The sequence below is a fragment of the Pundamilia nyererei genome, unplaced genomic scaffold (assembly GCF_000239375.1).
Source record: "Pundamilia nyererei isolate P.nyererei 1_Seehausen unplaced genomic scaffold, PunNye1.0 scaffold00218, whole genome shotgun sequence".
Lineage (NCBI taxonomy): Eukaryota > Metazoa > Chordata > Actinopteri > Cichliformes > Cichlidae > Pundamilia > Pundamilia nyererei.
In genome coordinates this window covers 258,364-271,024 of record NW_005187619.1, presented here as the reverse complement: position 1 = coordinate 271,024, position 12,661 = coordinate 258,364, and the positions used below count along the sequence as shown (strand labels likewise).

At 42.4% G+C, this 12,661-nt stretch overlaps 2 protein-coding genes across 3 annotated transcripts in view; both read right to left on the bottom strand.

Moving 5' to 3' along the window:
• The window catches only part of kiaa0513 (KIAA0513 ortholog), a 25,991-nt gene extending 21,900 nt beyond the window's left edge, over positions 1-4,091 (bottom strand). For both annotated transcript variants that reach the window (XM_005748255.1, XM_005748256.1), the window contains exon 1: positions 3,999-4,091. The gene's annotated coding sequence lies outside the window, so the exon portion shown is untranslated. The remainder of the gene's footprint in view (positions 1-3,998) is intronic.
• A 4,720-nt stretch (positions 4,092-8,811) lies between these two features.
• The window catches only part of LOC102214463 (solute carrier family 13 member 1-like), a 13,159-nt gene continuing 9,309 nt past the window's right edge, over positions 8,812-12,661 (bottom strand). The window contains exons 12-14 of the mRNA XM_005748296.1: positions 11,514-11,675; positions 9,088-9,225; positions 8,812-8,946 (exon numbers count right to left, since the gene is read on the bottom strand). Of these exons, the coding sequence (XP_005748353.1) occupies positions 8,812-8,946; positions 9,088-9,225; positions 11,514-11,675 (435 nt within the window). The remainder of the gene's footprint in view (positions 8,947-9,087; positions 9,226-11,513; positions 11,676-12,661) is intronic.

Below are 12,661 nucleotides of genomic sequence, written 5' to 3'. Positions count from 1 at the left end.
ACACACACACACACACACACACACACACACACACAGTCAGGGACTCTATAAATCACACTCCTCTCTGACTGCAAAGGATGCAGGATTTTTGCTTCCCTGAACCAGAAAGGGAGCTCCCAGCCCCCCCTCCTTCTCCCTGAAAATACACAAACACACAGTGACATGCAATCCCTGAACCCAAGTGCACACAAACACACACACAGCCCCTCCAGGTAGCATGCACAGAGGAGGGTGGTTCAATCGTGATGAAAGATACTACGAAGCTCGGGGGCTCCACACCAGCATCACAAGACCTTCTCCCATCTCATTTTCAGTGTGTGCTACACGACTCACACAGGGAAGCCAGAGCCGTTACGCAACCTTCCCCCCGAACCACTCCACCCCCAGGAAATATTATTCAACACACTTGTCTGCAAAAAAAAAAAAAAAAAAAAATCTGCTGAGCAAAAACGAACAAGGCACCCCCGACACAGTTCATCCATCTCTGTCGCCCCGGCTTTCTGAGCCTAAAACACCAAACGCAATCCAATAACTCAGCTTTCTCCACTATGTCAAGCACGGCATTACAGAGCATCAGCTCAGCGCATAAGCAAGGTGACTTTAAGGTCTCCGGCTCAGGCCACTCATCCATTGCTGTTCTCAGAGGCATTCCTGAACAATGCTCGTCTTTAATTCAGGTGAGAACCAATACCCGACTTGGGACTTCCCTGACCCACAATCCTTTGCAATTTGAGAGGGTACATATTCAGTGTCCCCATTAATGTGCCTACTGGGATGTCTCAGTTACCAAAACAAAAGCAGTGAATGCATTTTCTGGATCTTCCTTTAGAACACACACAAAGTCTGAAAAGACTTGGGAAGGAGGCTACTTCTCCTTCCTCCTTTTCTTTACATGATGACATCCACCCTGTTACGGTAACACCCTTCCTTGTATCTCAGGTATTGTGAAATAATTTAATTTTACAACTTTCACAATGTTCCAAAGCAGTGAAAACTGTGTTTTGTACTGTAACTGTATTCCAAGCAGTCTGCAGTGGAAACTGGAATATCCACAACCTGCACCGGGTCTACTGGCAGCAGCCTGCTAGTGACCAAAGCAATCACAAGAAGGATTGTGGTGCAGCACTGTACACCTCTTTGTGACTGATTTCAGCATGCAACAGCCAGCAAAAACCTGCAATCGGTCAGAGATCAAGATGATAAAAAAGATGGATGTAGCTTTGTGGAGGGAAAACTATAGCTCATCAGATGCCACCAGATGGCGATGGTTGTGATTGGAAAAGGGCCTTAATGTCTGTTTACAGAGGTCAAGGCCTTTCCTGCAGAGTGGACTGTCACTCATGTTGGGTCATATGAGTGCCTGTATAACACCCTGGTATTTGGCTGCAGTATAGATCACATGCTACTCATTACAGTTAAATAGTTACCATGCTGTATATGGAATGTATCCAAACCTGTCAAACAGGTCAGCCAGCATGATGACAGAGCAGACAGCTATTACAAGTATTTAAAACGATGTTATTAACATCTCCAGAGCTAAGAGAGTACACGGGAAAGCTCACAGTTTTAGAGACCAGAAAGACTAAAGTCTCTTCCCGATGCCCATCTTATGAGGAAGTAATAAAGTTGTTTCTAACAGAGGTGTTTTAGCTGTTGGCTGGGCAATGAACCTTCATAAAATCAGATAATGCTATTGTGGATGGTGAACTTCCTAGTGCAGATCCATGCTGTGATAGCATTTTACGCATTGCACCTTTAAGAGGCAGCAGGGAGTGGGTGCTGTGGGAGCAGTGGGGTCAGAAACTCGAATCTTCAGAGGTGCAAATAAGATTAGACGATCTCAGAAAGAGCTGTTTGTCTAATTACAGGGTGTTAAAACAAGGGGGAAGTGAAGCTGTGTGGGACAGTTTGGAATAACTGACAACACTAATAAATGCATCTTTATAAAATCCTGCTACCCAGCCAATATATCAGAGTTTGACATCAGTATAAAACTGAGTTTTATGGTGCAATATAAACATGATCTAACAGCAGAACTACAGCGGCAGAGAGCGACGGCTGAAGCTCACAGGCTTCTGTCACGTGTTCAGTGGATGTATGACAAGCAGAAGTGTGTGACGGCAGATTGGTGAAGGTGTAGAATCTCAGCTGAGGGGCCTGCACTCCAGATAGGATCTCCTCACCACACATTAACTCTAAATAATGTTCTCAAACCTCATCCACAACATCCACCATGGATTTTTTTATAGTGGTAAGAAAAATCCAATGCAGAGGTCACAGAGAACAGGACTGTGTACAACACTAATACCAGCACGTCAGATCTCTTCCTTCATTTTCCAAACATGACTCCCTTGTGTAACGTTCCCGTTTCCTCGTAATGAATTGTAAATTAGAAAGAACATCAGTCGCAATCTCTGAGAAATAGCATAAACCTTTTCCTCGTGCTTCACGACAGAAGGCAGAGGCTGGAGGGCAGCACGGCGATGCAAGCTTCATTTACAAAGGCAGCTAAACACTTCTGCCCCACGGATGAGGAGAACTGAGCAGTGAATGCTGTAAAAACTGACAGGAAGTTCATCTCCGTGCAGACTTCCAGATACCACCAAGCACAGTCCCCATCTTTGTCACACACACACACTGTGGTGGTTCCACACGGAAGATGGAAATAGGCACATGTGAGAAGTGTCAGTGTGAAGGAGACCGTTTTTGCTGACTGCATGACAAAACTAACATCATGTTGTATTGAACATGGGCTCCCCCCCCCCTCGTGGACTTCAGAAGAGACCCCCTAGTGGTTATTAAAAAGAATGCAGGTGTGAACACAGTCATCGCGGTGTGGAGCAAAACAACCGCACAGAGAGCCTCGGAGAAGGTGATCTCGGTGTGGCTCCAAACGAACTGCAGAGGAGTTTGTTTCCAATCCAACTAGTATGTATGCTGATAATATGCTTTTTTTCCTTTTGTGTTTGTTATTTATTACATTTTTCTTCCACAACACATTCATAATACATTTTTAAAAATACAGGTAAGTATATTTTGCATGTGGTCATCATTTTTTCTATAAAATCGCAAAGGACATCTTTCACAGTTTACTGCGCACGGTCGTCTTTTCAGCCCACATTTACTTGACACTATTACATGTCAATAACTTCTGTCTGATCTCTTTGCCTTTGCTTATATAAAAGGAGTTCTTCCTCCCTGCTCTTGCCAAGTGAATGCTCATAAGGGAACTGCCATATTGTTTGGGGCTCTTCATCTAATCTTGAAGGGTCTTTGTAATATAGATTTTGTTCTTGGCAAAGAAAAGCAAAGTATCTGAACTGAAAAAGCAAAAATCAGTAAAATGATATTAAAACCTGACAGTAAAGTAAAGGTGAGCTACTCTCCCATATTCATTATTACAGTAAAAAATGACAAATTCCTATATTTGGATGACACATCTGACGAATATAAATGTGTCTCTACATCCTTAAAAACGATGCTCCCTGTTTTGGTTTAAATCCACCGCCTTCACTCAAAGCGTAACAGCTCTCAGCGAGGTTTGGCTTACGAATACTCTCCAATCACAATCTGTCACGAGTTCATTACCATATGAAAAGTTCTAAAGGCACGAAGGAAGCAGGACTCGCACCGCCAGCTCCTCATCATCGGTGACCCGGGCGGACTGACAGCTCCGAGGAAGCGGCGCTGAACAAACAGACACGTTTCCTGGAAGGCTGGGAGCTCCGTGGAAGACTAGAAGCTGACCGTCAAGCCATTTTAAGGCAAACAGGGAAACCCCACGTCAGTCACAGAGAGGTTCGTCTGCAAGTGCAGCCGAACACATCCAAACGAGAGCGGCTGCGGCGTCCAGCAGCCCGATACGCTTTGACCCCAGAGCCATTCAAGCGACCACAAACCCCGCTGCACAATAACGTTTAAGACCCGTAAATTACGCAGTCCGGAACATGTAAAGTGACATCTGATGAGCTGACAACGTAAATAAAAGCTGTACGTACATGAAACATCCGGTGCTGGACGGAGAAGAAGCAACTCACTGCTGCTCGTACGCGTCGCTCATCTCTTGCTCCTGCGTCTTCTTCTTTTTCTGTAGTGGCGTTTTCGAAAAGACCTTTAGTTGCATTACCGCCACCCTCTGGAGCAGAGAGTAGCTCAAACCAGCTGAACCACGGATTTCTCCTCATTCTCTAACAGTCTCATCGCCAAAAACACAAACAGATAAAAAAAAACAAAAAAACTGTGCGCATATTTGGTGTGGGGTATTTTTTATCACCCCGTGATCGTCGGCCAAAAAATGATTGCCCGTATTTAAAGTGTTGTAAACGGCTTGTTGGCGTATTATTTATCAGACAAATGTCAAACCTGCCTCTCATGAATGATGTAAAGTCATTTTGAGCCACAAACAACATACCTGATACAAAGAAGAAGCTGCATTCAGTTTTGGGCAGTTTTGCATATTCTTTATTTATTCAGCTAAAAAGTCTTAGCGACATCAAAATGTCTTTCCTGACAGAGATGTGGCCAACAAGGCAGCAGAATTTATAAGAAATATGACATCACTGCTTTGTGAAGGTATAATAAGTGTCCAGCAGAGACTGGATTGATTCTAATGGAGGTACAATAAAGAAGAATCATATACTTGCAAAACAAGTTCACGCTATCTCCACGAACGCAATGACCGTGCAGAAGAGCAGCGGTGTTTTAGTTGTAGGGGCGCAGTTTTCGTTTTGCTGTTAAAAGCCGCAAAAATGCGCGCACGGAAGTGTAAATGTCTGTAGGTGGGCTGCAAACAACCTGTTCATCTATTGTTTTGTTTATAAAAACACGCAGGCAGAACTGACTGGCAGCACAAACGAGTTTAAATTTGAGCAGCAGCAGTGAGGGAGTGTGGTCGTTTAAGAACACATTGTTCGTGCAGGTTTCCCGCGTGTTTGTTTCAGAGAACATGGAGTTAACTTAGATAAATGAAGGAGAAGCCAAGGTTTAAGATGAGGGCGGACTGTATGAGGTCCTTTCCATAAACGCGAAATCTTTGCGTATCATTTTTGGCGCGTGCCACAGACGAACACGTCGCATCAGATGTTAATGAATTTACTTTGCCATGTGCGTAATTACGCGCATCCTTCTTGTTTTTGGGTTGCAGACTCATGCTCCTTGAACAAAGACAGCTGTCTGTTTTTAACAACTTCAGATATCACAGAAGATAAAAAACAAACAGATTTTTTTTGTTTCCATCTTCAGTCAGGAATCGTCTGCCAGTCTCACCCTCCACTCTGAGCTCACTTGTGAACAAGACCCTAAGATACTTCAAATCCACCTCCTGGGGTAATAACTTGTCGCTGTGCCAAAAAGTGATTTCTGATGTTTATATGTGTTTTCTTTTATGTGGAATTGGTAAATAGACTGTAGTCAACAGGATTTACAAAGGGGTTATATATAAAAAATAAAGACATGTCTCTCTAATATTTTTAATATTTTACCTAAATTATAACCAATCCAAACCCTTTTGGTCACGTAAACATTTTATAGAACTATTATGTTATTTTTGTTCCATTTCTCCTGCCCTCTTGGCTAAATCTCTCTTAAAAACAATTTTAATGCCAATAATCTTTTTAAGTGGATAAAAATGGGATATATGAAAGTCACTACCAAAAAACTGATTGCAGCTTCTACCTTGTGACCGGAATGTTGTTTGTGGCTGAAGATGACTTGATATCATTCATGAGAGACACGTTTGACAGATGTTTCACATTTTAAAGGCCAACTAGTCATTTATCTAATCTTAATCTTATTTCATCTTTGAAATTCAAATAAAATCTTTCACTTTTTGGCAAATACCCAAAACCACTTATCAGTTTCTGGCACAATACCGGCTTCCAAACCGGCAGAATATCTTTCAAAAAAGGCGAAAAATAACAAAAGCAAAATAAACAAAACAACCTGAAATGAATCATCTTGTAATGCTGTCGCGTTCAAATGATACAATGATGCCAGAATGTCCAACACGTCACTCAGCTGTCTTCTTCACCACCTGTGACCAGTCATTTGGAAATGAGCTCTCAGTGTAAGTACCTGGGTTTGGCCACTTGGGGGCAGCAGAACAAGACAAAAAACAACAGATATGAAGGTTGTAGAAGTTGCTGCGTGGACACACTTGAAAAGTGGGCACATGCCTCTGAGGCCAGAGGCGTTCTTGGGCTTAGGAGGGTTTAATATATACAGAACTATTATTTTTCATTTACTTGAATTAAATTATTTTGGAAATGATTATAAAATTATTCCAATCTTTTGTTATTGCCTGAGTAAACCATATGCCATGTAGTGGCATAGCCTCTAAATCTAATGTGTATTTGGCAGCCATTAAGTAAAAAGCATTGACACACTGGGAGAAAGCTGCACTTTGAGTTCCTGGTTGTTAATGCTGACCCACATTTACAGCAGGTCTGCAGCTTCCAGACTAATGATAGTGGTGGATCCACAGTGTTAGCAATACTGGATCAGATGGACGCTGTCTGACATTTCTTGTTGAGGAAAAAGGTCCCTGACTGTGGATTAGATTTAACATTTTCAAGTGTTCAGAATGTAACTGAGCAGCCCGTCTCCTTAGGGTCATTTTTGAATGCACTGCTTATGTGTGGATTTCCAGTGTGAGGAAGAACAAAACCCTACAAAAGTCTTGATGGGAAGCTTTATCAAAATGGAAAGTTAAGTTAAGCGTAATCCTGAAAGTGGAGAGGGTCTCTGCCTCCTGAATGCAAACTGAAAGCTGAAGCTAAAGCAGTCAGCAAAGTGCTCTGAGGTGATACTGCACTGTGAAGTCTTTCAGATAAGATGGGGCCTGATTAAAGTATGAAGCTATCATTATAGGGTCTTTACCTTATAATGTAAAGCACCCTGAGACTGTTGCTGTGATTTGGTACAGTACCTGAAGTGAACTGAATTCAGTGGGTCCTGCTCAAGCATCAGCTGGAACCACCAACACAGCTGCTCTCTTTGGTAGTCATTTTTTTTATGTGTGTGCAACCTTCGTTATCTGAGATTACAGACGTCTCTTTAAGCTGAAGTGATGTGTTGATGGTAAAAATAAGAACATTACTGTTATTTCAAAGCTTTAATGAACTTTGAATTATTTCATAATTCCTTTATGTGTCACGCTACTGAGTCTGTGACTCAGTGTTTTGTGTTCATTGGTTAATTATTGTTATTTGGTTCTCTTTGTTTTCTGCTTGTGTTATATTCTTAGTTCCTAGGTTTCTGTCACTTTGCCTTCCCCGTGTTCCACGTCTAGTCACTCTTGTCTCCATGTTCCCTCTGTCTCCCCAGTCAGTCATGTCTCCATGTCTAGGTGTAAAGTCTGTCTTTGTGAACGTCTCATGTCTCCTGTTTTATTTTGATGGTCCTTGTGCTGTGTTCCAGTGTATCTAATTTCGCTTCCCCTTGTCTCATTATGTCTGATTAGCCCCCAGCTGTGTTTCCCTCCTGTTTCCCTTTCCCTCGTTACTCCCTTGTGTATTTAAGCCCCGCGTTCTCCTTTGACCTTAGTTATGTTGTACCACTCCATGTGCTGTGTGCGATGGCCTGTAACTCACTGACCCCCAGCGCTGTGTTTACCAGTGTTCTAGTTTCCTGTTTAGGTTTTGTTTCTCTCTTGTTTTTGCTACAGCACAATAAAAGCTGCGTCTTTGAGTTCATCCTTCTGTGTCCATGAGTTTGGGTCCTCACCCTGCCCACCACAGCGCCAAACCTTGACGTTATTAAGCTCTATCTTGGAGAAACACACATTTGATTAACCTTTCATATGTGTTGGTGGAGGAGATATTGTGTTATCCCAGAGTAGCTGACTTTTACAAGCAGAGGAAGGGCACGAGACTTTTCCCTAGCTGTACGTTTCCATACGAAGGTCAACCAAAACCAGTTCACTCAGAATCTCACAGGAAAATCAAACTAGAAGTCAGAGAAACACAGTTTATTGAAAACTTTAAAAAACAAAACACACACATATCCAAACTTCTCCTGTTGGGTTTACACAAATCCCTGAGCCAGTCAAAAATGTGCTACTTCCAGTGTGGTATCCCAGCTTTTGCCAGAGACAGGATTTAAGAAGGACGCATAGAATTGAACCCTGATTAGAAATCTATAGAAAAGGGAAGAACAACAGAGCCCCAGTTAACAGCTAAAAGTGAAAACATATGAACTAATCAGCGTATTGCATAGATGCATGCCGAGTGGCAGCAACCTTTTCTCCCTTCTTATGGGTTATGGCATTAGTGAAACAGGGTCGCTACACAAATTTTCCAGTGTGCAGGTTTACTGTTGTGGAGTGGCGTATTTAAACTCTAACAAAATCCTTATCAGAGTCTAACAATAAGTGTAAGTGAAATAAAAAAAACACAAGAAAGCACAGAAAATGAAGGTCTTGAAGGAACCGAACCATGATGTGCTTTTTAACAAACTGACTGATTCTGACAGCAACCCTCCAACTTCCTGCACATGTTTCATACTAATGCAAAATGACACCTGATGAGTAACTGTGAGAATCTGGTGGCATCTTACAAAACTGCATTAATTACACTCCAGGATGACGTTTACCTTCCAGAAAAACCCGACTTCACTTTGCAGCTCCTGGCCCATTAACTCAAACTAAAGAGATAGATCTTTTAAACTAAACAAACATAAATATTAATATTTTATTTTATTTTTAACAGCTTTTAACTTTAGTTTATAGCCTGTCTAACATCACTCTAGCAAGAATCTCCTTGGAGTCTCTATAAGGATTCTGACCACTGAAAACTAAGTTCCAGGGTCCGCTCATCAAGGTGTCGTGGAGTTGAAGGTCGGTGCCCACTCAGGGTATGTATCCAGCGAAAACAGAGGAATTCCCCAAGTTGCCATGGCCAGCAGGAGGGAGAGGATTCCGATCGTGTTGACACCAAGCCCCGCCTTCACCTGCAGCAGACATGATCAGACACGAGGCTTGCAGTCAAGGATGAATGTTATACAGATGTTTCTTGTGAATTATGGCCAGCATACATTTAGTGAAAGAGTTATTTCTAGTGTCTGCTTCTCTTTTCTTATCAAAGAACTCACCATATCCAAGATAGTGATGTGTCCATAGGCATACACCACAGCATTGGGCGGGTTGGACACTGGCAGGAGGAAGGAGAAGGATGTGCACAGGGTGGCAGGGATCAGGATGTACAACGGGTTGACGTGTATGGCCTCGGCCTGAAGCGAGAACAATCTTCATAAAGCGCTTTGAGTGCTCAGAGTAGAAAAGCACTATATAAGAACCAGTCCATTTGATAATAATTTCACTAATTTCATAAATTAGTGAAATAACAGTCTCTAGTGTTCCATACACAGTAGTGTCATTGATGCTGACTAGCTGGAAATAAACCACTTGTTTTGTGGCAGGTCAGACAAAAAAGACTGTATGTTAAAGATGGAAATAGCCAACCTGACATCACCCTTTTATTTGGGAATTCAGTGTTGGCTACAGTGGCTTGCAAAAGTATTCGGCCCCCTTGAACTTTCCCACATTTTGTCACATTACAGCCACAAACATGAATCACTTTTATTGGAATTCCACATGAAAGACCAACACAAAGTGGTGCACACGTGCGAAGTGGAACGAAAATCATACATGATTCCAAACATTTTTTACAAATAACTGCAAAGTGGGGTGTGAGTAATTATTCAGCCCCCTGAGTCAATACTTTGTAGAACCAGCTTTTGCTGCAATTCCAGCTGCGGCGCTCGAAAATCTGTCAAATGTTTCAGTACGACTTTGCTGAGCTACGAAGCCGCACCGCTTGATGGATTGTCGGAGCATTACGGCTATCGTAGGCGGAGCCTCGCGGAGTGATACGTACTGTGCTTCAACATAATATTACCATATTGTGTGTGTATAACCTCTTTTTAAGTTTAGTGGATATTATACATGGTTATGCTGAGGATATGTCGGCCAGTTTCCACTTGAAATGCCTTTTGGTTAAACTGTCAGCGAGGAATTTGCATGCACATAAAAAAACAGCTGCTTGTTTAAGTGAAAATGCATTGATGTTTGTTTGTTTGTTTGTTTGTTTGTTTTTTGCACTAATAAAGTTGTGGAGTTGTGAAATATTTTTTTTAGTTTGAATTATATCGTTATCGCAAATTTTCAAATGTATATCATAATAAATATTTTTGGTCATATCAACCTGCTCTAGTCCCGTTTGCAGTTTTCCACAAGCCATGTGGGGGACACAGCAAACATGTGGAAGAAGGTGCTCTGGTCAGATCGCTAAAATGCAAAACGCTATGTGTGGAAAACTAACACTGCACATGACTCTGAACACACCATCCCCACTGTCAAATATGGTGGTGGCAGCATCATGCTCTGGGGGGCTTCTCTTCAGCAGGGACAGGGAAGCTGGTCAGAGTTGATGGGAAGATGGATGGAGCCAAATACAGGGCAATCTTGGAAGAAAACCTCTTGGAGTCTGCAAAAAACTTGAGACTGGGGTGGAGGTTCACCTTCCAGCAGGACAATGACCCTAAACATAAAGCCAGGGCAACAATGGGATGGTTTAAAACAAAACATATCCATGTGTTAAAACGGCCCAGTCAAAGTCCAGATCTAAATCCAATCGAGAATCTGTGGCAAGATCTGAAAACTGCTGTTCACAAACGCTGTCCATCTAATCTGACTGAGCTGGAGCTGTTTTGCAAAGAAGAATGGGCAAAGATTTCAGTCTGTAGATGTGCAAAGCTGGTAGAGACAGACCATAAAAGACTGGCAGCTGGAGCTGCAGCAAAAGCTGGTTCTACAAAGTATTGACTCAGGGGGCTGAATAATTACTCACACCCCACTTTTCAGTTATTTATTTGTAAAAAATGTTTGGAATCGTATGATTTTCGTTCCAGTTCTCTACGTGTGCACCACTTTGTGTTGGTCTTTCACCTGGAATTCCAATAAAAGTGATTCATGTTTGTGGCTGTAATGTGACAAAATGTGGGAAAGTTCAAGGGGGCGAATACTTTTGCAAGCCACTGTATGTTGGCTTTTTGGAACCAGAGGCTGGCATTTACAGACGAGAGAGAGCGGGCAGCTCATTGTGTCAAACGTGGTTAGCAGAGTATGTCCACAGTCGCACATATCAGGTAATTAACACTTAGAAATTTGCAAGAAACTACGCAAAAAATTGTGTGAAAAGTTTGTCCTTGAAGAAATTGATTTAGAAAAAAATGAAGTTGGTGTCAAGCGATGAGCTGGTTTAGTGGACGCTCATATTCAAGACAAGCAAAGCTTCGGTCAACGGGTCTGTAGGATGGCAACTGCTTATCCATTAGTGGTTTGTTGGTTAGCTACAGTCAAAGAAATTAGGGTTAAAGGGAGGGACCGTAAACTGAGGGACTCCTCAGTGTAAGATAAACGAAGATTATTTTCAACTGTGAATCATGCAAAGCTACTCTAGTAGACTGAGAGAATCAAATTTTCCGCAGATCTGTACAATATAAAACACTGAACTAACCAGAGGAGAGAGAATGGGGAGGAAGATGGTGATGGTGGCGGCGTTGCTGGTCACTTCTGTTAGCGTGGTGACAATGAGACAGGCAATTGTGACTGTTGCTAAGACCGGGAGGTCGCCCAGAGGTGTCATCAGCCTGGCCACCCACAAAGAGAGACCTGACTCCTGCACACACAAACAAACACACACGTTAAGCAGATTTTATACCAGCTTTAATGTATCTAACAGTTCTTTTTGTTAAACTAAGGGACAGGTCAGTTCTTTCAACTTCTGAAGAGACTAGTTTCTTTGGCTCACCTTTTCTATACATCATGTTGGTGTAGACACTATAAAAGATGGACATAGGTACCTGTGGTGTGATTGAGACACGGCGGGTCCAGAGGTTGCTCTTTAGAGTCAACTTTATTATAAACGGCTGCAGCTCTCGGCTGTCAGACGCTCATTCATCACACTACACTTACAACAATTTACACCTCTGCTTCCCCATGTTTTAACACTGGGGGTGCCCCGGTACCATTACATCAACCACTGGTTTCTGAAGGCCCATTTTGAAGATTTGACATGACGTTTGTGGACACTTGACCAGATGCGATGAGGACGTGCTGGTCTGACAGTGAAACCATTTGTTCATTAGTTAATGATTTCAATTTTAGACAAATCATAGCCAGAAGGTTGATTCTGTTCACCTGGATGTGGTGTTTTCAGTGGGAGAAACATTTCGTCACTCAGGGAGGAATGCTGGTTTAAGTGGGGAGTCAAGGAGACCATTTAGGTGAAAGGGAAAAGACCATCTCTGAATTGAGGAGGGGGCCTAAGGGCACATCTTTGTGATTGCAGCCGTTCCCTAACTCTCTGTGAATGGTACTCATGGGCAACGATCAGTGATCTTTGATCAATGGTTGTTGATCGATGGTCATGACAATTTGCATATTAATGGTCAAGGAACTGACCTCACAGCTTATTGTTCATTCAGTGGTGCTAGTTTCAGTTATCGTACAAATGTACTGGTCATAAGGTTGGAAACCTGCAGTCAGCTGAGACTGAAGAAGTCATTTGGATGAGTAATGAATAGGGATGGGTACCGGTGTTCTGACATAAACGGTAGTAACCAGACCGAAGAGCAGCGCACATTTCTGTGCTTTTCTTTTTTT